Source organism: Pleurodeles waltl, chromosome 7 (assembly GCF_031143425.1).
Source record: "Pleurodeles waltl isolate 20211129_DDA chromosome 7, aPleWal1.hap1.20221129, whole genome shotgun sequence".
NCBI lineage: Eukaryota > Metazoa > Chordata > Amphibia > Caudata > Salamandridae > Pleurodeles > Pleurodeles waltl.
This window is the reverse complement of record NC_090446.1, coordinates 8,142,096-8,167,727: the sequence shown is the minus strand read 5'-3', so window position 1 is coordinate 8,167,727 and position 25,632 is coordinate 8,142,096. Positions and strand designations below refer to the sequence as shown.

General features: G+C 44.9%; 1 protein-coding gene across 2 annotated transcripts in view; it reads right to left on the bottom strand.

The window, feature by feature from the left end:
* Positions 1 to 2,300: 2,300 nt before the first annotated feature.
* The window catches only part of LOC138303511 (uncharacterized), an 81,501-nt gene continuing 58,169 nt past the window's right edge, over positions 2,301 to 25,632 (bottom strand). For both annotated transcript variants that reach the window (XM_069242693.1, XM_069242694.1), the window contains exons 4-7: positions 18,308 to 18,409; positions 15,094 to 15,204; positions 14,168 to 14,278; positions 2,301 to 4,156 (exon numbers count right to left, since the gene is read on the bottom strand). In XM_069242693.1, the coding sequence (XP_069098794.1) occupies positions 3,348 to 4,156; positions 14,168 to 14,278; positions 15,094 to 15,204; positions 18,308 to 18,409 (1,133 nt within the window). In that variant the 3' untranslated portion in view covers positions 2,301 to 3,347. The remainder of the gene's footprint in view (positions 4,157 to 14,167; positions 14,279 to 15,093; positions 15,205 to 18,307; positions 18,410 to 25,632) is intronic.

Here is a 25,632-nt window from a genome sequence, read left to right as displayed (position 1 = left end):
CTTCCCTACTTGTACGCTCTGTTTTCTAAAAATGTTTAAGATCCGTTTTCATTTTATATATGGAGAAAAATGGTGCATATACGTTGACTCTTTTTATCCAGCTGGTTCATCTGATTTGATTGTTTGTCTAAATGAAACAAGGTCTGACTACTAGATACTTTTAAGGATTGACTTTGTTTGAGGAAATCGGTGTTTCATTCATAAACAATTGTTAAGATTGTATTTATTACTTTTGAAAATAATAGAATTGTCAGTAATTGATTATAATATCAGTATACATAAAAGACATACACTTCCTGTACTTCCCCTTTTTGTCCTTTTGGAAATGTAAACCATTATGAATAACGTTGTTATTTTTAAACCATATTATAAATACTGAGCTAAAGAGGTACAAAAAAATGAACAGAACTTAAATATGGTGTCTGTCTTCAGGATCACAATTAACAGCAGAGTAACTTGCATCTTTCAGTGGCAATAAGTACGTGAATTTCAACTATAATCAAGAATACAATTTTAGTTACATTTTATAGAGGGTTGGGATCACGTGTCCAGGTAATGTTTGTGGATACTATTTAAAAAAAGGTTTTGGTATGGTTTGGTAATTTCCAAGTGAGTGAAACAAACATGTTGGCTGGGTGAATCACTCTACAGGATCACTGTGAACTGAAATAAAATGCAGATGATATAATAATAAGCAGTGGACCTCTAATGCTAGGAGCTGGGGAAGGAGGGTGGACTCTTAATACTTCAGGAGCAGAGCACAAGCCTCCAGTAATATGTATTTCAGATGTAGGATTGTTCCTCCAATATTGACTCAACTACTATATGGTGACGTGGAGCAAAGTACTGTGTGTTATAAGATTGAAAAGAGCAAGAGATCTAGTAGATTAAACAATTCTGAGCAAGCAATCATACTTCCATGCTCTGGCTTAAATCTGGGTCTGCAAATTATGAGAATTCAATTTGGTTGGTGGCAATTTCAACATTGAGATTCATCCTGGATAAGGAAGCCTCACCCACGTAATGCGGAGTGCTTCATCATAGGGCGGTCTCAACCTCATGAGTATGCAAGAGTAGCACTCCCTTTAGCAGACTAACAGATGTATGGGGTATAGGACCCATAGATATCTTCTGTAGGTTTGTTAACCATATCTAGGGTACCTGATAAAAAAAGTGGTATCCTATGGGTGTTCCTAAGGTATTTTTATCTGGATCCCTATAATTATCCAGAAGTTATAATTTATCAAGAACTTCCTCATACTCATGAGGTTGAGTCCTCCCTGGTAGAACAATCTTAGCGGGTGGGGTGAGGAATCCTATGATGAAGCCTGCAACATTTTGTGAGTGAGGCTTCCTTATCTAGAACTACTGGATCTGACCTTTTACCTGGGGACTGCTAATTCAGAAGGAATGTTCTTATCCATTCTCCTGTGTCACCTCATACTCATTGTGGTTGACCTGTTAGCCTAGAAACTCTACTCTAGATATTCTGCTTTAAGAGCTCCACTAGTGGCAAGGCGTGGTTAGCCAGAATCTTTAAGGCTGGGGTCTCCTATGAGGGGAAGCACTGTGTCTTGTATAAGATTTGACTGGTAAGGTTGAATTCACTGGTCTTGCCTTATGGACAGGTGGTACTCTAGTAAATGTGCAAAACACTGGTCTTGATGGACCCCTGTTATTCTGAGAACTGCTTATTATAGAGCCCTGCTATTCTGATCATTCTTTATGAAAATTGCAAAGGAGTTGTGCAGTTCCTGGGTTTGTGGGATTGCAGATATTGTGCTGTGTAGATTGAAGAAGCTTCGCACTAACATGAAAAGTTCTCAGTGGCTGTTCAGTTTTCAGTACTGTCTTTCAGAATTAGCCTTTTTTTGGCTTGGTAATACTTTGTGTATTTCATCATGATTGATATAATAAAGTCTGGATTTTTATATTTTTGGAAAATAGTTTCACTGCATTTTTATGTTTTTGGCCAATTGGTTCACATTCACCACAGCAGGATGCAATTTATTTTTAGACTGTCAGTCAAACAGATTATTATTTTTATTTGTTTGCAGCTAGGCATGGTGACGCTAACAGTAGGGGAATAGAAGATATCATCACATGAAATATGGCAGATAACAGATGGAAAGATTTTCTATAGTTTGTTCTTTAGGGCATTGAAGTATATTTTATTTCTTGGAATGAAACAGCGTGGAGTCGATTAGAGTTTTTGGTTGTGAGCTGGGTGTGCAGAAGGTCATACTGTGGAAAGTTGGCCTAAGCATTTTACTTGAGCAAAAAGTTACATAACACGAGGGCAGAGTAAATTATTTTTTTATTTCTTGTGGGAGATTAAGTGACTTGCCCAGGCTCACAAGATGTTGACCTGACACTGGGACTCGAACCTGGTTCCCTAGTACCAAAGGCTGAAGTTCTGGCAAAAATCGGTTCCAAACTAAAACTTTTCACTACAGCCAAAGCAAGTACTACTACAAATGTTTCCTCAATTTGTTCCTGCTTGTACAGTTAAAATAGTGCAAAAATCACTTTGCCCCACCATTGTTAAGGAACCTGTGTATTTCATTTTCACCTGATCCCTGTGTGCAATCTGTTGAAAGTAGAAGGAAATGGTGGTTTTGCATACAAGTGTATTGTGAGTAGCCCTCTTCCTTGGGTAGGCCAATAGTGTTGTCTCAGTGTGGATAATTAGGGTTATTTCACTCCAAAACTCTTTCACTCTGGGAAGAGCTTGCTCCTTTACGTATGCACCAGGCATATTGCATCTTAGATGTTTTTAACACTCTGAGTCACATTTACTAAAAGGCAGCACAGCAGCTACAGTTGGTGTTTTGCATGTATGGGATAGAAGTCGGAAGCATGATATTTACAAAGATGCTCCTGCTCTCATACCTAACACTGGTGCAAAACTCGCTCCCTAGCGCCACTGACACAGATGAGTACCACGGTGCAAAAGTTAGGCGTGCTATCTATCATAGGTGTTGTACTGGAAGGTTAGTCCTTCAGTACAAAAATATACTAAGACTAACAAACGTTTCCCACTTATGTTTGCGCTGCACAGTGCAGTACACATGCAAAGTTGGAAAAGTTTTGGTAAATTAAAACTCTTCTCCAATGTTACATGTGCCTTAAGAAGAAAATCTTTGTCGACAGATATTAGTAGACAGGGATTTGTGTCAGAACTCATGGATGCTTGCAAAGAAATGGCCATGGGACGCTCTTTTATGGAAATAATTGTTTTAGTGTTACTGTGCAGAGCAAAGCCTAAATCCCAAACCAAAGCTTTACGCCAGTTTGTTTCACTTTTGTAATGCAAACCAGGTGCAAAGTGTGAATAAATCTGCCCCTCAGCTTACAGTAATTATTTCAATCTTGTGGACGCTCAAATGCCGTAGAAGGAATGACTTTTTAGTAAAGCTTTTCTCACACATTGGGCAGTGAAAGGGTTTCTCTCCAGTATGTGTTCTTATGTGAGTTAAAAGATTTTTCTTTTCAGTGAAACACTTCTCACAATGTGTGCATTGAAAAGGCTTCACACCAGCATGGATTCTTTGATGAGTTTGAAGGGTTTCCTTTCGAGTAAATCTTTTCTCACACTGTGTGCACTGAAAAGGTTTCTCACCCGTGTGCATTTGTTGGTGTTTTAATAGATGTGACTTGTAACCAAAGCTTTTTTCACACCCGGTGCAATGAAAGGGTCTCACTCCTGTGTGTATGCTTTGATGTTGTAAAAGATTTGACTTTTGATTGAAACTCTTCTCACACTCACTGCACTTAAAAGGCTTCACTCCTGTGTGTATTCTTTGGTGCTGTAGAAGATTTGTCTTTTCAGTAAAGCTCTTCCCACACTCTGTGCAAGGAAAGAGCCTCTCTCCTTTGTGTCTTCTTTCGTGACGGTGAAGGTTTCTCCTTTCATGAAAGCTCTTTTCACACTCACTGCAGGAAAAGCGTCTCAGCCCTGTGTGTTTTTTTTGATGAACTGCAAGCTGTTCCTCATTAAAAAACCTTTTCTCACACTCACCGCAGACAAAGGCTCTTCGAATTTTGTAGATTTGTTGGTGCCTTTTTACTGTGCAGTTGTTGCTATTTTTTTTCCTGCTTTGACTGAAGGAATGGGACTTGTTCACTTTCATATTTACTGTCTCTGATTGGTGTGCTGTGGAATGAAATAAACATTATTAATAATTATATACGAGCAATGATTAAAAAAAAGGAATCAGCAGAAGGTTGCAATATATCAAAGGTGTCCTGTGCTATGATAGAAGGATGCTGGGTTTTTTAATGAACGGAAGGTGTCATGTTTTCCATTCCTCTGGCACAAAGTGTCATAACTTAGCACTACAATTGGTAAATGTCCGGAAATACTGTCTCAGCACAAGAATCACTGTGTATTGATTTTATTGTGCAAATTCAGTTCTGACCTATGGAGGTATTTGGTGATACGGCAACAGCAAGCACTCCGTCTTCTCCTCTAGCAACGTCATCCACAGCTCCGAACTTCAATGGACGGACCACCACTGCATCCACTTCTCCTTCACCAAACCCACCAAACACTTCCACGCCCCCGCCACACACAAAGGAGCTCAAACAAGGTCTCTGAAGACCAACTCGCCACCACCCTCCACCAATCACCACCGCCAGCCACCACAGACGCCAACGCACCAACACGCAACCTCCACCACTTGATCTCCAACTGTGCCAAAATTCTGGCCCCTCTCAAGAAACCCTTCAACATCCAACCCTGCAAAAAAGCCAGCTGGTTCTCCCCTGCCCTCCAAGAGTCCAAGTGCACCTGCAAACAGCTCGAGAAAAGATGGAGGAGCAGCAAGACCCTGGGCGACCGCACAGCCTTCAAAACCGCCATCACAGCACACTACCACCTCATCAGAACCTCTAAGAAAACGACCATCCAAGAACGCATCAATGCCAACGCACACAAGAGCAAAGAACTCTTCACCGTGATCATAGAATTCACCAAACCCAGGATGGATGCCATGGACATCCCCCATGCCCAAAACCTCTGCGACAATCTCGCCACCTTCTACCACCACATGATATTAGACATCTACGACAGCTTTGCCACCCAGGACCCTCCCGCCCCACCCACAACCACTGCACCCAGAGGAACCAGTTCACAGCCAACCCTGCACAACTGGACCACTCTCTCCATCAATGACACCTTGAAGATCATGAAAACCATCCACTTTGGAGCCCCCTCGGACCATTGCCCCACCACATCTTTAATCGAGCCAGCGCCACCATCGCCTCAGAACTATGCCGCACCATCAACTGCTCCTTCATGTCTGCCACCATCCCAGAAGACTTGAAGCATGCAGAGATCAACCCACTGCTGAAGAAACCATCTGCCGATTCGATGGACCTCAAGAACTTCAACCCCATTTCGCTGCTCCCCTTCCCGACCAAAGTCATTGAGAAGGCTATCAACGCCCAACTCACCAAATTCATTGAAACCAACCACACCTTGGACCCTTCCCAATCAGGCTTCAGAAGCAACCACAGCAGCAAGACCCCACTTTTGCAGCAACAGACAACATCCGCACTCTCCTTGACCGAGGCAAAACCGCAGCCCTCATACTACTGGACCTCTCCACTGCCTTTGACACCGTATCCCACAATACCCTCTGCACCTGACTACAAGATGCCGGCATCCGCAGCGTAGCCTTAGAGTGGATCCGTTCCTTCCTCACCGGCCGTACCCAGAGAGTCAGACTCTCATCGTTCACCTCACAACCAACAGAGATCAGTTCCTCAGGAATCCTCCCTGAGCACCACCCTCTTCAACATCTACATGGCCCACTCGCTATCATCATCATAAACCATGGACTCAACACTGTCTCCTACGGCGATGATACCCAAATGATTGTCTCCCTCACTGACAAGCCCAGAACTGCAAAAAGCAACTTCCACAATGTAATGAGGGCAGTTGCTCCCTGGATGAAGTACAGCTGCCTGAAACTCAACTCCGACAAGACCCAGGTCCTCATCCTGGGTCCCACACCCTCCACATGGGACAACTCCTGGTGGCCCTCAGTGATTGGAACCCCCCACACACCCATCGACCACGCACGCAACCTCAGCATCATCCTCTACTCCCCACTCTCAATGGACCGCCAAGTCAACGCTGTCTCATCCTCATGTTTCCACACACTGCGCCTCCTCCAAAAGATCTTCAAATGGATCCCGATCAAATCCAGGAGAACAGTCACCCAGGAGCTTGTCACCAGCAAATTAGACTACAGCAATGCACTCTATGCCAGCACCACCCAAGCACTCCAGAGGAAACTGCAGAGAATCCATAACCCCTTGGCCAGACTCATCCTGGATATCCCCTGCCGCAGCCACATCTTCAGTCACCTGAGAGACCTTCACTGGCTCCCGATCAACAAAAGAATCACCTTCAAGCTCCTCATGCAAGCATACAAGACCCTCCCCTGCATAAGGCCTGCATACCTCAATCACAGCCTGACCATCCACACGCCCACCAGACACCTCCGCTCCGCCCAACTGGCCCTCACCACAACCCCAAGGATACGCAAGAACTCAGCTGGAGGAAGATCCTTCTCTTACCTCGCTGCAAAGACCCGGAATGCTCTTCCGCTACACCTCAGGCGATCACCCTCACTACCTCAATTCAAGAAGAACCTCCAAACCTAGCTCTTCGACTGACTGCCTATTACCCCCAACGCCTTGAGACCCTGACGGGTCATTAGCTGCGCTCTACAAATAAGCTGAATGATTAGGAATCAAAGTTTTTCAATATACCAAATTCTTCCAGAGAAATTATACTTGCCTTTCAAAAGGTTGCCTGCTCAAATGTTTCAGTGCTCTGACCGGCCCTCCACAGATATTCAGTGAAGATCATACAACATCAGAAAAATCTGGCCTGCCATTGTTCCTACGTGTAATATGGGCTGGATTTAGATCTTGGCGGAGGGGAATACTCTGTCACAAACATGACGGATATCCCATCCACCGTATTATGATCTAATTATACTCTATGCAAATCGTAATACGGCGGACGGGATTTCCGTCACATTTGTGACGTAGTATTCCCCTTCTCCAAGATCTAAATCAGGTCCAATATTTCTGAGATTACTTCTTTCAAGCGTTCTTTGATTCACAGGCCTCGGGGCAGCCTGACCCCACTTCCCAAAGTTTTCCATTCTCGGAGCGTACCCTTCACTAACAGCTTAGGGCCTGATGTACTCAACACCAAGACGCAGGCAGGAACTGTCTTTGAACACTCACAGGTTTGTGACTTATTTTGAGATGCAGCAGATGTACTAATGTGGACTTTCACTAGGCTTCACAAAAAAATCCTGTCTCTGGCATATAAACAAGATAGGATTCCCTTTGCTCAGACCACCAACAGGAAGGCAAATATAGTGATGGGGGCCCTGAGAGACAGCAAGCCACCATCACTCTATCTTAATTCACAAAATGTCAATACCACAGTTCCTGTCTTTTTGGCACGGCTGCACTTTGTGCTCAATCAGTTTGTCACGCTAGGGTCTGGTCTTCCAAGATAATCCTTATTTCCTGTGTTTGCTGGTTACTTTCATTGCTTTTCCCATCCCAGTTCTGGCACCGATTGAAAAATATTTATTAGTAGCAGCTAACTCGTCAGCAAAAATTGTTTAAAAAGCAGCCAAAAACACAGAGAGAGCTTTAGCCAGATGGGGTTTCCTATTACTACGAGTCAGCCTGCAGAAGGTCCTATCCACCAAATTAGGGGCATTTGCTAACAATGTATGATGGTGAGAACTGAGCACAGGAGGCCCTGTTCCTTTGCACCTTCATTCTCCATATATTGTGAGGAACTAATTTACTTAAAAGCTCTGGAATGTGTGGTAACTGCCACAGGACTTTCTTTAAATGCACGGAACGTCTGACAGACGGCTCCATCAACATGAAGCTGTGTTACTAACTTTTGATGTTTTCTCCATTTTCAAAACGAAATTCCAAAAGCTGGATTTCTATTTGAAAAAAAGAAAAAAAAAAAAAAATCACCCCACTCCCCCTAGTCACGGGAGTCCAAAAATGTTCTAAGTCCCAACTTTTCAGAGTTTGTGGAACAGCACTTCTTGATTGCTTCGAAGGCTACCAGGACCTCAAGGTGCAACACTTAGGAGCCAAGACTCCTCCAAGGAAAGGCCAACATCAGGGTTCATTCCAGGTCCACTTATTATTGTCAATTTGTTACTTAAGGAAAAAGGCCTCTTGCAGCTTGGCCTCCCTGTTGCAACAAAGAAGGTCAGCAAGCTGGCCCTTGGAATCCTGGGTACAAGGGGAGCAGGGCCTGCCCATTAAGTTCCAAATAGGTCACAGAGAGTAGGTCCAGTTCTCTCCGGCCCTTCAGCATTTCTAGGAAACATTTTGATGAGCTCTGGATGGCATTTTTGTAGGTTTCACTAGCCAGTGGGTGGGTGGGTGGGAGGGGTAACTCCTGGACACTCCCAAACCAGTGAGAAAATTTTTTTCCAGGGTCAAAGCTTCCCATTTTTGCAGCACATCCGCTTTGCCTTTGTGTAAACTTTGCCACAGTGCAACATTGTAAGTAAAAGATGGCAAAAACGTTCTGTCCACCGCTGCTTTTTGCCATTGCCCTCCAACCACTGGCATCCTGGATTAGGATGGATGCCCAAATTAGGGGCCTTCGGTGGGACCTGAACTGGGAGGATGTTGTTTCATTATATGCCAATGATAACCTTCTTTATCTCACAGATCTCCCACGATCGATGCAGAGGGTCTTAGAAGTCCTAGGGGTGTTTGGGCCGCATGCGGGTTTTTGTATCAATTGGAACAAATTGGTAGCTTTTCCTGTGGGGATGGGTACTCCTCCTGTAGAAGACAGTCCCTTTCGGTGGGTGACCCAGAGGTTCCGGTAACTAGGAGTATCTGTTACGCCCAGCTGTGACTTATACCTGCAGGAAAACCTGGAGAAGTTTATAGCAGCGTACTGCCAGATGTGGAAAGATGGAGGAAGTTGCCGCTCTCCCCCGTGGGCGAGCAGCCCTATATAAAATTATTGACCTCCCCAAATTTTAGACGTACTACAGAATACCCCATATCCGGTCCTGGACGCCTTTTTTCGCAGGGTGGATAGTGTGACGAGATCGCTGCTCAGGGATGGTGGGGTTCCTAGAACACCCCTTTCCTTACTGACACGACACCAGCCCTCTCAATCATTCAGTTACACTATTGGGCCTCGCAGCCCCTGACCATCAATGATTGGGCCTTCTCGTCACAGCAGAAGCCTTTGCTGAATGCAGACCGATTCGCCATGGCCCCAGAGAACGTGTGCTGTCTTTACAGAGAAGGGGGTCTCCCCCTTCCCACCTCGACAAAGAGAGTAATCACCATTTGGAAGAGGGCAACACGCAACCTTGGGTGGAGAGGCAGAGCGACATAATGGACCCTCCCTCCTCTGGGACTCCGACCTGTTATGTGGCCTACGGGGCAAAAGGGCCATCAGAAATGAGTTTTATTGGTGATTTCCCAACTGGGGGATGTCTGGAGGGATGGGAGAATAATCCCCTTTGACGAACTACAAGTGGAATATAAAATCTCGGGAAGCCAATTCTTCCAGCAGCTCCGATTCCTACTTAGTGGGTGCCCTGCATGGCAGGCAGAGATTGAAGAATCCCCACTGGAATGCAGGGTATTGGGGTCCCCCCTGACGAGCCACAGTGTCCCAAATCTATTTTACACTATTAAACAACAGTTTCCCAACGCTGGACTCTCTGAGGGAAAAATGGGAAAAACCTTTGTTCAGGCTAGAGGACGACGACTGGGGCCAGGCATGTGGGTACCCCAGGTGTTCTGGGGGTGCTTCAGACTGATTCAGTTGAAGATCCTGATAGTGCCCACTTTACCTGGACCCGCCCGTCTTGGATGGTCTGGGAACTGCATGATCGATGTCTACGGGGCAGCCACATGCAAGGAACCCTAGTCCAGACCCTTTGGGACTTCTCAAAACTAAGGACCTAATAGAAGAAAGTGGGGGAAAGGATTTTGGGGACGCTAGGAAATGAGGTGCAGCTTACAAACCAGTTAGTCACCCTAGGAATCTGGGGCAAAAAACCCTAGACCGCTATGCCCGATACTTTGAAGTTTGGCACGGATGGTAGCCCGCAGAGGTATACTGAAACACCAGAGGGTGCCCGGTCTGCCCACGCTGCAGGAGTGGGAGGAGGGCCTAGACTGACGTATTAAGGCAGAAAAAATAGTGTGCCAAGTGAGAGGGTGTCCATGTAAACGGGAAAAAATATGGGCTCTCCGGAGATCGGAGAGTGACTAGAGGAGCCGGAACAGGGCTCGTCTTGACACAAGATGGACTGGATGCCCCCTGCGGCTGGCAGTGGGGGAGGGCCGGAACGGTGCCCAGTACTTAGGAAGTACTAATGGCTACTGCACAGGCACCCAGTCCGATCAGGAACCAGAAGATGAGATTTACAATAATAATGCATATATTGTCTCTATGTCCTCAGGGGGTGGGAGTGTGTTTCCGTTGTTTGTATCTTTCAAAAAAATGAATAAAGGTTTCAGTCCTCCGAGGAGGCTGGGGTGCTAGCCACATGTGTCTTTAGGGAAATGAGCAGCTACTGCCTCCTCACCTACAACTCTCCAACAGGCCTGGTGCCAAATTAGTTACAGAGAACCCAGGACACAAAATACTTCTCTTCGTCAGATCTCCCATTACAGTCAACTATGAATGAGTAGGCCTCACTTGGTCACTTTCATGTTACAGAATATCCTGAACCCTCCCAAATTGTCCTATGAGAGCTGATCTCACTTACCTCACACACAGGTCTTCCTGCCCAAAAAGGCTAAACTATTAACCCTGTTTGAGCACAGTTTTTTACATGTTATTATGGTGAAGCACTGGCATGGCAATCTGCTTGCAGGCTAATGCTAATTAGTCTACTGGAGTTTTAAGCAGACAAAGTCTAACTTTTAAAAAGGCACTTCTCCTAAATATTTATTACAAATTTTGACTTCCCACTAAATTGTATTGTTATTCAGTTGAATTATTCGGGTATCTTAATCCAAATTAGAGAGGGCCTCATTACGAGTTTGGCGGGCAGCACATTCCGCTCGTCAAACTCATTAGGTCAGAAGACCGCCAGTTTGGTCTTCCGCCCGCTGGCCCTATTATGAGTTTCCATCTGGCCCAGCGGGAAACTATCCACAACATTGATGCCAGTTTGTAACCGAGCCGACGGCAATGTTGCGGTGCATCGGCTGCGTCAGCCCCTGTCGCGCTTTTCACAGCCTGTAATTCAGGCAGTGAAAGGCGCGAAGGCACTGCTCATGGGGGCCCGTGCACCGCTCATGCCAAGTGCATGGGCAGTGCAGGGGCCCTCGTCTCCACCACCCTTTGCATGGCAGTGTAACTGCCGTGCAAAAGCTGGCAGACATTGGGGTCGTAATCCTCAGGGCAATGCTGCTTGCAGCGCTGCCCTGGCGGATTAAGACCGCCGGCACCGCCAGGCCATCAACCGGTCAAAAAGTGGCAGTGTTGGCGGTCGGACCTTGGCGCTTCCACCACGGTCATACTGAGGCTGTCGGACCACCGCCACCATGAGTCTGGCGGTCCTAGGACCGCCAGACACGTAATGAGGGTCTGAGACATTAACATTGTTATGGAATGTTAATTGTCGCAAAAAAAGAGGCAGCAAGATGGTGTCTTGTGCATTTGAAGGGAAACTGCCTGGTGACTGGTGGAAAGTTAATGACTTATTTCCTGGGGTTAACAGGAGAAACAGTTGTGTATTAAAAATGTTTTCATTGGATTCTGTTCATTTGCAGTAAAGTAAGAAAGGATCATTTGTGCCCTTAACAGAATTAAAAAATGTTGACATGTAAGCTAGAATAACTTTTATTCGTAAGTCCCTACTGACTCTTCAGCCTCGTCTATCATCAATTTCCTGTTCAGCTCTCCCTTATTTCTGCATCTAACATTACTAACCAGGAGTGTCAACTTCTGTTGGACACTGGGGCAGCAATAAATCAGCTGAGGGGCGGGTGAAAGCACCCCAAACCTGCGTCTGCCTAGGCTACGAAGCACTAGAAGCAGTGCTTTATTTCATCTTCTCTGTTCAGGTGTGTTCATTTCCAGCTGATGCTGCCGCACAGCGTGACCACAGGGGTTGGGGTTTGCAAGTTGTGCTATGAGCTGGAGCCCACAGCCCGTGGGGCCTCTCGCTGTGATGGGCAGTAACTGAGTGTGAACTTCTGCCCATTAGCACTGAGTTTCTAATGCTCTCATGAAGGCCAGCTCCACCTTTTCACCACGTCACCCACTAACATTTAATTGCTGCCAAAAGTAAAAGCTGAAAATTCACAGAAACTCAACATTTTTAAACATTTCCATGCACCATGCTGCTTTCTGGAGCTTGTAGTATTTTTTTTTGTTTTTTAAATTGTAGGTAGGGACAAAAAAATCCAAGTTGCCATGACTAAAAAGCTAAGAATAAAATAAGATGACTGAGAGGATTTTTTTAAATTTTACTAAGTGGTCCATTCCAAGTAACAGTATTGCTTCTTGAGCGTGCAAAACGAAATATAAAATATGGTCATCCCACCGAGGTGAACTGTTTCATTCAAATCATGCCACTGATGTTGACTTTTTAAAAGTGTATAAAGAAAATATTTTCCCATGCTTTACTAGTAGGCAATCGAAGTATATTAGGGGCAGCAACAAAGCAAGCTTTTCTAACACAACACAAAGAGACTGAGGGCCTGATTATGACGCTGGCGGAGGGGATTATTCCGTCCCAAATGTGACGGATATCCCGTCCACCATGTTACAAGTTCCATAGGATATAATGGAACTTGTAATACGGCGGGCGGGATATCCATCACATTTGGGACACTAGGGTCGTAATCAGGCCCTGAGTGTGTGCATGTGTGTATGTCTTGTATACTTGTGAACGTGCTGCAGGCACAGGCATGCTGAAGTTCATTCCTGGCTTATGGTGGAGGGCAGGCAAGGCCCAATGCAGGGATTCTTGCCATAAGTGAGGGCACCCTTGGCACAATGGTTTCTTGTGCATACCAGAGATACCTTTTGCTATATGGGAACACTCATGGCAACATTCTAGCTCTGCATATTCCATTTCACTCTTGGCAGAAGGGAAAGGGCAACCTGTGACATGATTCTGTTGCAAGCGACTAAATGCTGTTAATCCTGACATATGGGGTAAACCTCAGGCAAATTTGAAAATGACCACAAGCAAAGCTATACGTCCAACCCTGGCAAGCCTATTTGTTTTGTAAAAGTAATAAAAAGTAAATGTGACACCAACTAAATGTGTAGAACATATATTTGGAACACAAATGTAAAAAAAGGACCTCCCTGAATTTTTTTCTTAAAAATCATGAAATGAAAGCAGAAACAAAAGCAGAGCCTGACTTCCATCCCTGAAGTAGATGACTTGTGGGCAGATGTCCAGAAGCAAATTGCCATCACTCACAAGGCATCCAATCGCTGTGACGGGCTGAACTGCTTTTTCGGCTGTGGGAAATCTTGATGCATCAGCGGAACCAACAGTACACACAGAAGGTCCATCTTTTTTGTTCTTCCCCCTGGTGCAGCCTTGGATCCCACAGGTCCAGCCAAAGACAAAACAATGATGCCATTTGCAGAAATGAAATTACACATGCACAAGGCAGGTGTGAGAATGATACACTCTCTAGCTCCCTGTACCAAGCTTCCGCCTCTGCACTGAGTGGTACGTGCATGTTTACGTCATGTGATTAACCAGCAGTGCTACTGTGCATTGAACTGGTACAGAATGGGTTACAATAAATAGGCACTTCCCTACTGTTTCAACGCAGATGGAGAGAGGAGAAACAACTCTGATCTCCAATTACTCCGTATTATCGTACAGCCAAGCTACACTCTGAGGTGAGAAAGAGTAACACAAAAAAATATATGGTCCTGTGGTCCTCTGTGGTTGGCTTGTTACCTGTGAACTGGTAATCTAATGAACTGCAACAGGTTTATTAGGGAACAGATTGTTAGCATCCATCTATTGGACCCTCAGCAGTGTAACTACCAAACGCGGATATTCAGGGTCCGACAGCAAACTCTGTGGTCCTCCTGGTGCCACAAAACACAACTGTAGAGAGTGTAACTCACCTGTGGGTGGATGAAGGTAATTTGTGTCCTCGAGGTCTTCATAAGCTGTCAAATGGGGCTCTTCCTCATCTTTAATGATGACTGATATCAGTGCAGCGGACATCTCAAGGCCTGATTGAACAAAAACATCCAAATGTGAACATCTTGTCTGAGCAGCCATAAACTCTGTCGATTTTCTACATAACGTCACTCATTCTGAAACACAAGTATAAAATACAACTCTTAAAGTGGAGGGAACAGCAACCTGCAGGACTCGGAGACCTGGCGTGTGAGAGAGGAAGAACCTGCTGCAGGACTCAGATATTTACATCACTAGGCACATCTGATTATTCCAGTGTCCAGATAATCCATACTATCAATACTTATCCCTTAGTTCTTAGGGTTAATAGAGTAATGACATGAAGCAGAATGCACTGCGTCATCTACTTCCTGAAGAGAAGACGAGTCACCAGGAGAAGAAGACAAGAGAGCAGCAGCAGCACGCAGAGCCAGGAGAGCTGATAATTCAACTGGTCTCAGTAACCCTCATCAACGGGGGCACTGATATTTGCAGCCCACGTGCAAATAGGTAAAAACATTGAATGTCTCAAAAGAATGCTCATTTATGAATGTTTTACATTTACAATTGTTCAACAATTTGAAATGTCAAGTCCATCTCCACACAGCAGGAGTTCCACCATATAACACTTGCAAAAGGTGCACCCGTGGGAAAGTGCAAAGACCTCGCGAAGGGCTGGTAGAGCTGGCTGTGGGTTACAGAGCGAAAGATGAGGGGTGGGAGACAATGCTAAGATGGGGTGAAGGGAGGATCGAGACGGTCATATTTTCCCAAAGACTGGACAGCACTGGAAGGTGAAAGACACATTCTAATCTGTGGTAAGTCAGCAGAGATACATTATCACCAGAATTAAAAGATATTCACTCACTTGTGGGGCAGTGATTGTGTTGTGTGTCCTCAGAGTATGGATAAGTTACAGGAAGGGGCTCGTCCTCTTCTTTAATTTTGACCGGTGCTACTGCTGCAGCTGTCTCAAGCCCTGAATTATAGAAACATCCACATGTGATCACAGAGGCAGCAGAATTCCATTCTCCACATTACATCACATGGTCTTCAACAAAACAGACTGGGAACTGGTCCTTGGTTCTAACTGTTGATTTGTAGTGCGTAGGGCGGTATGTTCATATGCTTTGCATGCTGCTATTCCTGTCATTTAATGTCATTTATTGTTCTTTCAAACAGAAGTTTTGGTCTAGAGGTGATTTTTGATCCCTTCCCTAAACCCACCATGACAAAAAGCACACTTCAACTGGTTTTTTGTTGTTGTTTTTGTTGTTTTTTTACATACAGTTCGGACATGCTTTGACAGCTCCAGCATGATCAAACTATCTTAACCTGGCTGGAACAATACAACAATGGACGCGCTCCTCTTTACGTTTCCCTACTGAACTTATTTCCTATGATGGAGAGACTAAAGTGTATATCCAATGAGACACAGTTCCCATGGCCAGCTTAGGGTACTGGCAACCATACTGATCCCTCAAACTTCTTTTGTCATATCACTGAGGTTTGACACCCGAATATCGACTTTTAAAATATTGATGACCGAATACTGACAAGCTTAGTTTTTCTAGATAATTATAGGTTTAATGTACATGACTTCACACCGAAGGACAATGGAAATCACCACTGTGTAGCAATAGTTAGAACCCAGAATCCATAGGAAATTTATTTTATAGTTTGCTATTAACTTTGGTGCCATTTGACGAATCTTAATAAAACTTTCCACAAAAGAGATTAAGACAACTCAAGTCCTTCCTGGATAGTTTCAGGGTGATCTGACAAGCAAAGGTAGAGAAAAAGGGAGGAGGTCCCAAAACACATTTACCCTATGCAATCTTTCCTAGGAAAATTGAACGGCGATACAGCAATAACTGCTGAGCGCTATTACACACAATCTGGCAGAAACCTACTGATCCAGAAAGTGTGCTTTTTGTTATGAGCTGTGATAATTTGTGAGAAATTAAGGTTGAAAGATTATGTATACATAGCGAGGCTGTACCTGCATCGTACTACCCCAAAATGCTGCAGCACCGCACGCAGGCTCAAAACACGCATTCTGATTGGCTGGCCGCAATCTGAAGACTTTGTTGTGGCTGCTGCTACATGTAACAAAATAAGGAAGAAGGGTGCAGGGAAGGGGTACCCTGATCCCCTAAGCCTCGTGAGGAAGTGGGTGACAGAAGGACCCCCTCAGGTCAAATCAAAAATATTTTTTTGCGGTGCTGTGGTACTATCCCAACACATCACACACCCACTGTGAAAATTCACAACAACAAAAAATAGCGGGGCCTTGGGTTGTCTGGGGACCTTGGGTGTTGGCACAGGGGTCGGGGGGCAGGGAGGCGGTGTTTGCAGGGCCTGCAGATTAGGGTTGGTATATAGGAAGGAATGGTAATAAAATATTACTCCCCATTAAAAAAAAAACTTAGGAAATCACTGACAAAACCAAAGGTTACAGTGACTTTATAATTAGGTGAAAAGTCAGTTAAAACGTAATATTTTAACCTCAAAAAGCACTGAAATGAACCCGTTATATTTAACTGAAGAAACTATAACCTGCGGCCGCCCCATGCACTGCTTATGATCTCACATATGACATCACTCATGACATGTTCTATGACATCTTTAATAACTTCATTAATCACATCTTAATACCATCAGTGATGACAACGCTGTGCATGGTGAATGGAGAATAAGAGCACAGATATGGGAATGGCAGGTCCTCTGCTGTCTGTTTGTCCCCGGTTGTGGGGATTGAGCCCACGGGGGTTTTCCGTTGGCTCAGTGCAAGCAGATAATACCAGCAGGAAAGCTGATGGCGGGGGATGTGCAGGTACCAACAGGAGGACAGTAAGAGCATTGTCTGCTCCCCCTGAGGTCATCTCAGCTGGACTGGTGGGGAGAGGGGGGGAATCGAACGATGCACACAGCCTCGGGTTATGACAATGCCTGGGACTATCCTGCCTTTAGGAGAGGAACTGCAGTAGGTTTAGGGATGGGTCTGACTGGGTGGGGGGTTGTTGTTGGATGGTATGTTCCCCTCTGTTGTGTTTTAAGTGGGGAAAGTGGTGTCGATGAAGCCTGGGCACTGCATGGGGGCTGTGCACTATGTGCCGGGGGAAGTGGAGAGACTACAGCCCGGGCACTGCCAAGGGGAGTGGGCATGCAACCCTGGACACAGATCTCAGCCTGGTGCTGTAACTGCCTCCTGGCGGGTGAGGAGACTTGCATCTTAAGCACTACAAGCAGCCAAGGCGGTCTGTGTTTCATAGGTGAAGGAGGAGGGGGAGTTGAAGGCAGGTGGGTCCTCTCTATGCCCTAGACCACCTCGTCTGGGGCTCCCCATACGGCTGGGTGCATCCTCGCCCTGACCATGCTGCTGGGGTGAAGCGTAAGGGTGGGCCCGGAACCAAAACTGCTGAGTTGGGGACATAGTATTCTCCCCTCACAGTACTCCTGGGACTAGGGTGGGACTGAGCATGCTCCAGCCCAGAGCTCCTGCCCACTGTAGTGGACTGACCAGGTGCCTCTCCATACCCATTGAAATCAGACCCGGTGTTGGCAGGCATGGAATTCTCAGGTCCAGAATTTATAAACCCATGAATTAAAGGGACAAATGGACACTCAGAATTGCGAGTCGCAAAATTCCACCTTGAAAAACATTTTCTATTTGTACATTTTCTTTTTTCCCTAAAAATAAATAAATAAATAAAAAGGTAGATGCCACTACTCGGTATATGACTATCAACCAAGATCTCATGATGCAGAAGCCTAAGACAGAAACACCTAAAATGCTCGCTAGCACTATGGAATACAGGTACAAGAGCCCTTAGTTCTGCTGATGCATTGTTGTGCTCTGCCTCAAGCAAGCTTTCCCTTAAAGATCAAGGCTAGCTTAAATTCTGAAAGCTGACTGTGGCAGTATCTGTTCTCTGCGGTCGTCTTTTGTGGAGTGGGACTCACACAGAGACCTAAGAGACAGCGGGAGGCACTCCATACTATTTCAAAGAGATGGGATTCTTCATGCGGTCACTGTAGGTCAAGAACTTAAGTACAAGATTCTAACAAGAGAGCCTGACCTGCTCCAAGTTCATCTATTCTTTCACTTTCCTGGGTGTTCAGGGAAAGCGTCAAAGGCTGTAGTTCATCTCCTGCTATCTTCACTGACACAGCCGGCTGACCTGTTAAAGCAAAGTAAAACTTGTAAGATTCCATTATTAGACCTTTAAATTCTTTATTAGCCACATTAAAGCTGCCATGGCGTTTTATATATATATATATATATATATATATATATATATATTCATATTTTCATTGAGAAAACCAAAGGTTACAGGGACCTTATAGCCAGGTTGACTTCTTTTTACCCACACAGAACCACAGAAATTCAGCAGTTATGGTTATGCTTATAGTTATACTTATGTTAAGAAACTATAACTTGTGGCCTACAGTTACTTTACCGCACAAGTTATAGTTTCTTCAGTTAATATAAGGAAAATGTCACTTACCCAGTGTACATCTGTTCGTGGCATTAGTCGCTGCAGATTCACATGCTGTGCACAGTCCGCCGTCTAGTGTTGGGCTCGGAGTGTTACAAGTTGTTTTTCTTCGAAGAAGTCTTTTCGAGTCACGAGACTGAGGGACTCCTCCCACTTCGGTTGCATTGCGCATGGGCGTTGACTCCATCTTAGATTGTTTTCCCCGCAGAGGGTGAGGTAGGAGTTGTGTATGCTAGTAATAGTGCCCATGCAATGGAATGAATCCGTATGTACAAAATGAAGTTTTAAAGCAGTGGTTCCCAAACATTTTCGACCCACGGCTCCCTTGATCTATTGGCCACTGGCTGCGGCTCCCCATTATGTTACTTTTTGTTGGCGGGTGGGGGATGTAAGCCTGGCCTAGGGAGTACATCCATTTTTCTCCCTGAAAAGAATTGGGATGACGCCAATGAAGGTATTGTAATTCTATATATAACTGTAAAAAATAAAAATGTAACAGTTGTTTAATTACAGCATGCATAGGGTTTTTTAGTAAGGGGAAAATATTGGTTGACGGTAACCCTAGTAAAATGGGCAGGTCTAATTTTTATGTAGTTATAACATAACTGTTTAAATATTGTGAAATGTAGAATCCCTTTAGTTGTGTTTAACCACCAGAGGGCGCTCAAGGACAAAATTAAAAAAGAGCTGCTACAACTGAGTAGTTTTATTTTGTACGAACTGGCCCAAGGGCTATAAATAGCTCAGTGGTTCCCAAACTGTGTGCGGCGCCCCTGGCTAGTTTTGATGGCGCACCAGCGAGCCGCGGCGCACAGATTGGGAACCACTGGTTTAAAGTAATATATTTACAAATGTACAAATGTTCAAGATCTACTTCTAACAGGCTCCCGGGGAGGCGGGTGGGCGCATGTGAATCTGCAGCGACTCATGCCACGAACAGATGTACACTGGGTAAGTGACATTTTCAGTTCGATGGCATCTGTCGCTGTAGATACGCATGCTGTGCATAGACTAGTAAGCAGTTATCTCCCCAAAAGCGGTGGTTCAGCCTGTAGGAGTTGAAGTAGTTTGAAATAAAGTTCTTAGTACAGCTTGACCTACTGTGGCTTGTTGTGCAGATAACACATCTACACAGTAGTGTTTAGTAAATGTAAGAGGCATAGACCATGTTGCTGCCATACATATTTCGTTCAATGGAATATTTCCTAGAAAGGCCATGGTAGCACCTTTCTTTCTGGTTGAGTGTGCCTTTGGTGTAATAGGCAGCTCTCTCTTTGCTTTTAGATAGCAGGTTTGAATGCACCTAACTATCCATCTAGCAATACCTTGTTTTGAAATTGGATTTCCTGTATGAGGTTTTTGAAAGGCAATAAATAGTTGTTTTGTCTTCCTAATTAGTTTTGTTCTGTCAATGTAGTACATTAGTGCTCTCTTGATGTCTAATGTATGTAGTGCTCTTTCAGCTACCGAATCTGGCTGTGGGAAGAACACTGGTAATTCTACTGTTTGATTTAAGTGGAACGGTGAGATAACCTTTGGTAAGAATTTTGGATTTGTTCTTAGAACTACCTTATTCTTGTGTATTTGAATAAATGGTTCTTGTATGGTAAATGCCTGAATCTCACTCACTCTTCTTAGAGATGTGATGGCAATGAGAAATGCAACTTTCCACGTTAAGTATTGCATTTCACAAGAATGCATGGGTTCGAAAGGTGGACCCATGAGCCTTGTTAAGACAATGTTGAGGTTCCATGAAGGAACAGGTGGTGTCCTTGGTGGTATAATTCTCTTTAGGCCTTCCATAAACGCTTTAATGACAGGTATTCTAAATAGGGAAGTTGAATGAGTAATCTGCAGGTAAGCAGATATTGCGGTGAGATGTATCTTTATGGAAGAGAAAGCTAGATTTGATTTTTGCAAATGTAGTAAATATCCTACTACATGTTTTGGAGATGCGTGCAATGGTTGAATTTGATTATTATGGCAGTAACAAACAAATCTTTTCCATTTATTTGCATAGCAGTGTCTAGTGGAAGGTTTTCTAGGTTGTTTTATGACCTCCATACACTCTTGTGTGAGGTCTAAGTGTCCAAATTCTACGATTTCAGGAGCCAAATTGCTAGATTCAGCGATGCTGGGTTTGGATGCCTGATCTGTTGTTTGTGTTGTGTTAACAGATCTGGTCTGTTGGGTAGCTTGACATGAGGTACTACTGACAGGTCTAGTAGTGTTGTATACCAAGGTTGTCTTGCCCATGTTGGTGCTATTAGTATGAGTTTGAGTTTGTTTTGACTCAATCTGTTTACTAGATATGGACGAGAGGGAGAGGGGGAAAAGCGTACGCAAATATCCCTGACCAATTCATCCATAGAGCATTGCCTTGGGATTGATGGTGTGGGTACCTGGATGCGAAGTTCTGGCATTTTGCGTTTTCTTTTGTTGCAAATAGATCTATTTGAGGTGTTCCCCAAATTTGAAAGTAAGTGTTCAGTATTTGGGGGTGAATTTCCCATTCGTGGACTTGTTGGTGATCCCGAGAGAGATTGTCTGCTAGCTGGTTCTGGATCCCTGGAATAAATTGTGCTATTAGGCGAATGTGGTTGTGAATTGCCCAATGCCATATTTTTTGTGTTAGGAGACACAACTGTGTCGAGTGTGTCCCCCCGTTTGTTTAAATAATACATTGTTGTCATGTTGTCTGTTTTGACAAGAATGTATTTGTGGGTTATCATGGGTTGAAATGCTTTCAACGCTAGAAATACTGCTAACAGTTCTAAGTGATTTATGTGAAACTTCCTTTGATGTATGTCCCATTGTCCTTGGATGCTGTGTTGATTGAGGTGTGCTCCCCACCCTGTCATGGAAGCATCCGTTGTTATGACGTATTGTGGCACTGGGTCTTGGAAAGGCCGCCCTTTGTTTAAATTTGTATTGTTCCACCATAGAAGCGAGATGTATGTTTGGCGGTCTATCAACACCAGATCTAGAAGTTGACCCTGTGCATGTGACCATTGTGATGCTAGGCATTGTTGTAAGGGCCGCATGTGCAATCTTGCGTTTGGGACAATGGCTATGCATGAAGACATCATGTCTAGGAGTTTTAATACAATTTTTGCTTGTATCTTTTGTGTTGGATACATGGCCTGTATCACCTTGTGAAATGTTTGAACCCTTTGTGGACTTGGAGTGGCTATCCCTTCTGTTGTGTTGATTGTCGCTCCTAAGTATTGCTGTGTTTGACACGGCAAAAGGTGTGACTTTGCATAGTTGATGGAGAAACCCAGCTTGTGAAGGGTCTGTCTGTATGACATACTTTGTGTGACGTGAACACCTTGTTAGCGTGTTGGTCTTGATTAACCAGTCGTCTAAGTAAGGGAACACGTGTATCTGCTGCCTTCTGATATGTGCAGCTACTACTGCCAGGCATTTTGTAAAGACTCTTGGCGCAGTTGTTATTCCGAATGGCAACACTTTGAATTGGTAATGTATTCCTTTGAATACGAACCTTAGGTATTTCCTGTGGGAAGGATGTATCGGTATGTGGAAATACGCATCCTTTAGGTCTAATGTTGTCATGTAGTCTTGCTGTTTGAGCAGTGGGATTACGTCTTGTAATGTGACCATGTGAAAGTGGTCTGATTTGATGTAGGTATTTAGTGTTCTGAGATCTAGTATTGGTCTCAGAGTTTTGTCCTTCTTTGGTATTAGAAAGTACAGTGAGTAAACTCCTGTGTTTTTTTGTAGGCTTAGTACTAATTCTATTGCGTCCTTTTGTTGTAATGCTTGAACTTCTAGTCCTAGAAGATCTATATGCTGTTTTGACATATTGTGTGTTTTCGGTGGGACGTTTGGAGGGAATTTGTGAAATTCTATGCAATAGCCATGTTGGATAATTGCTAAGACCCAAGTGTCTGTTGTTATTTCTTTCCAAGATTTGTAGAATTGGCTTAGTCTTCCCCCCACTGGTGTTGTGTGATGGGGTTGTGTGACTTGTGAGTCACTGTTTATTTTGAGGGGTTTTGGGACCTTGAAATTTTCCCCGACTTCTTGGGAATTGGCCTCCTCTATATTGTCCCCGAAAACCTCCCCTTTGAAATTGACCCTGGTAGGTAGGTGGTCTTGTCTGTGAAGTGTTGGTTTCTGTGGGTTGACCCCGAAACCCTCCCCTAAAAGGTGTCTTCCGAAATGTGCCTCTGCTCTGCGGGGAGTAGAGTGCGCCCATGGCTTTGGCTGTATCGGTGTCCTTTTTTAGTTTTTCAATGGCAGTGTCTACCTCCGGCCCAAACAATTGCTGTTCATTAAACGGCATATTGAGCACAGCCTGTTGGATTTCGGGTTTGAACCCAGAAGTGCGCAGCCAAGCGTCCCTCCGTATTGTGACTGCAGTGTTTATTGTCCTTGCAGCTGTATCGGCTGCATCCATGGAAGACCGTATCTGATTGTTCGAGATACTTTGTCCCTCTTCCACCACTTGTTGCGCTCTTTTTTGGAACTCTTTGGGAAGGTGTTCGATGAAATGTTGCATTTCATCCCAATGAGCCCTGTTGTATCTTGCCAAGAGTGCTTGCGAGTTGGCGATACGCCACTGATTTGCTGCTTGTGCTGCAACTCTTTTTCCCGCTGCATCAAATTTGCGGCTCTCCTTGTCTGGAGGTGGTGCGTCACCTGATGTATGAGAGTTGGCTCTCTTACGAGCTGCCCCACAACTACTGAGTCCGGTGTTAGTTGTGTTGTAATAAATATTGGGTCTGTGGGAGGTGCCTTATATTTTTTCTCCACCCTTGGAGTTATGGCTCTGCTTTTAACTGGCTCCTGAAATATTTGTTTTGAGTGCCTTAGCATTCCTGGGAGCATGGGAAGGCTTTGATACTGGCTATGGGTGGAGGACAGGGTGTTAAAGAGAAAGTCATCCTCAATAGGTTCCGAATGTAGTGAGACATTGTGGAATTCGGCTGCCCTTGCGACCACTTGTGCATATGATGTACTGTCCTCAGGTGGTGTCGGTTTAGTTGGATATGAGTCTGGACTATTGTCAGACACTGGGGCGTCGTAGAGGTCCCATGCATCGGGATCATCCTGGCTCATTGTGGTATGAGCTGGTGAGTGCGTTAGTGGTGGAGTTTGCGCCGGTGATGCATGTGTTGATTGTGGTGGAGAAGGTGGTGGTGTTACTTTCTTTACCACCTTTGCTTGTGGTTGCTTGTCCCCTTGTTGGAAAACAAGTTTCCTTTTCATCTTGATTGGGGGAAGAGTGGTTATCTTCCCTGTGTCTTCCTGGATGTGAAGCCTCCTTTGAGTGTAGTCAGTCTCTACAGTTTGAAGCTCTTCACCAAATCTATGCAATTGGGTGTTTAGTCCTTGTTCCTCTGTATAGGAACTAATTTTCGGTTCCGAGGCTTTTTTCGGTACAGAAACCGTTTCGGTAGGCTTTTTAGGCTCCGAAGAAGATTTCTTTGATTTCGGCGTGGTATCTCTGTGCCGAACATCTTCGGTGCCGCTGTCTCTGCGCCGAATTTTCTCGGAGCCGGTGTCTCGGCTCCGAGGTTGCTGTGTGGCGGTATCACGACCGGAGTCGGATGACTTTGACACCAGCATGCCCTTTTTCGGTGCCTTGGCTCGGTCACCTAGTTTTTGGGTTAAGCCATGGCCTGTTGGCAGTGGCGTCCCCTGGGCTTTTGTGGACTTTTCGTGAGTCCTAATTTTCGACATCTTACTCACGGTTGTTATGTCTTCGGCGTCGGATTCCCCCGAATCCGACTCGTGGATGGAGAACGCTTCGTCCTCGAACCGTTGTTGTCCTGTCGGCGTGGACGCCATTTGCAATCTCCTGGCTCTTCAGTCTCTAAGCGTCTTCCTCGACCGAAACGCTCGACAGGCCTCACACGTATCCTCCTTGTGCTCGGGGGACAGGCACAAGTTACAGACCAGATGCTGATCCGTATACGGATATGTGTTATGGCATTTAGGACAGAAGCGGAACGGGGTCCGTTCCATCAGTCTTGAAGTCGCACGCGGTCGGGCCGACCAGGCCCCGACGGGGGATCGAAATTACCCCGAAGGGCCACCGGAGCTCTTCAAGATTCGGTGTCGATTTGTTCTAACTAACCCGATACCGAACGCAACAATACCGATGATTTTTTCCGAGATTCTAACTAACTTTCCGACCCGAAACACGGAGCGAAAAGGAACACGTCCGAACCCGATGGCGGAAAAAAAACAATCTAAGATGGAGTTGACGCCCATGCGCAATGGAACCGAAGTGGGAGGAGTCCCTCGGTCTCGTGACTCGAAAAGACTTCTTCGAAGAAAAACAACTTGTAACACTCCGAGCCCAACACCAGACGGCGGACTGTGCACAGCATGTGTATCTGCAGCTACACATGCCACCGAACATATAAATACAACTATAACTGCTGAATTTATATAGTTTAGTGTGGGTAAAACATCAACCTAACAATGGAGTCCCTGTAACCTTTGGTTTTCTCTGTGAATTTCTGTTTTTTTAAATGTAAAGTACTATATAATTAGTATACATTAATGGAACCACTGCCACACACCACCTTTGGCGAGCACTGTGGATGTTGGCCTGCAGGACCTGGCCTCCAGCCAGTCCCTGCAACCAACACCTACGCATACACCTAATGCCACGCCTCGCAAGCCCTTTGTCCGTGCACCAGGCGGGGACGGAGGGGGCGGAGATCAGGGAGGTTGTGTATAAAAGGGAGGATTTTGTTTTTTAAGTCTGCTTTGGGTGTGTATATATATATATATATATATATATATATATGGAAAATGTCACTTACCCAGTGTACATCTGTTCGTGGCATGAGACGCTGCAGATTCACATGCTTTGCACATCCCGCCATCTAGTGTTGGGCTTGGAGTGTTACAAGTTGTTTTTCTTA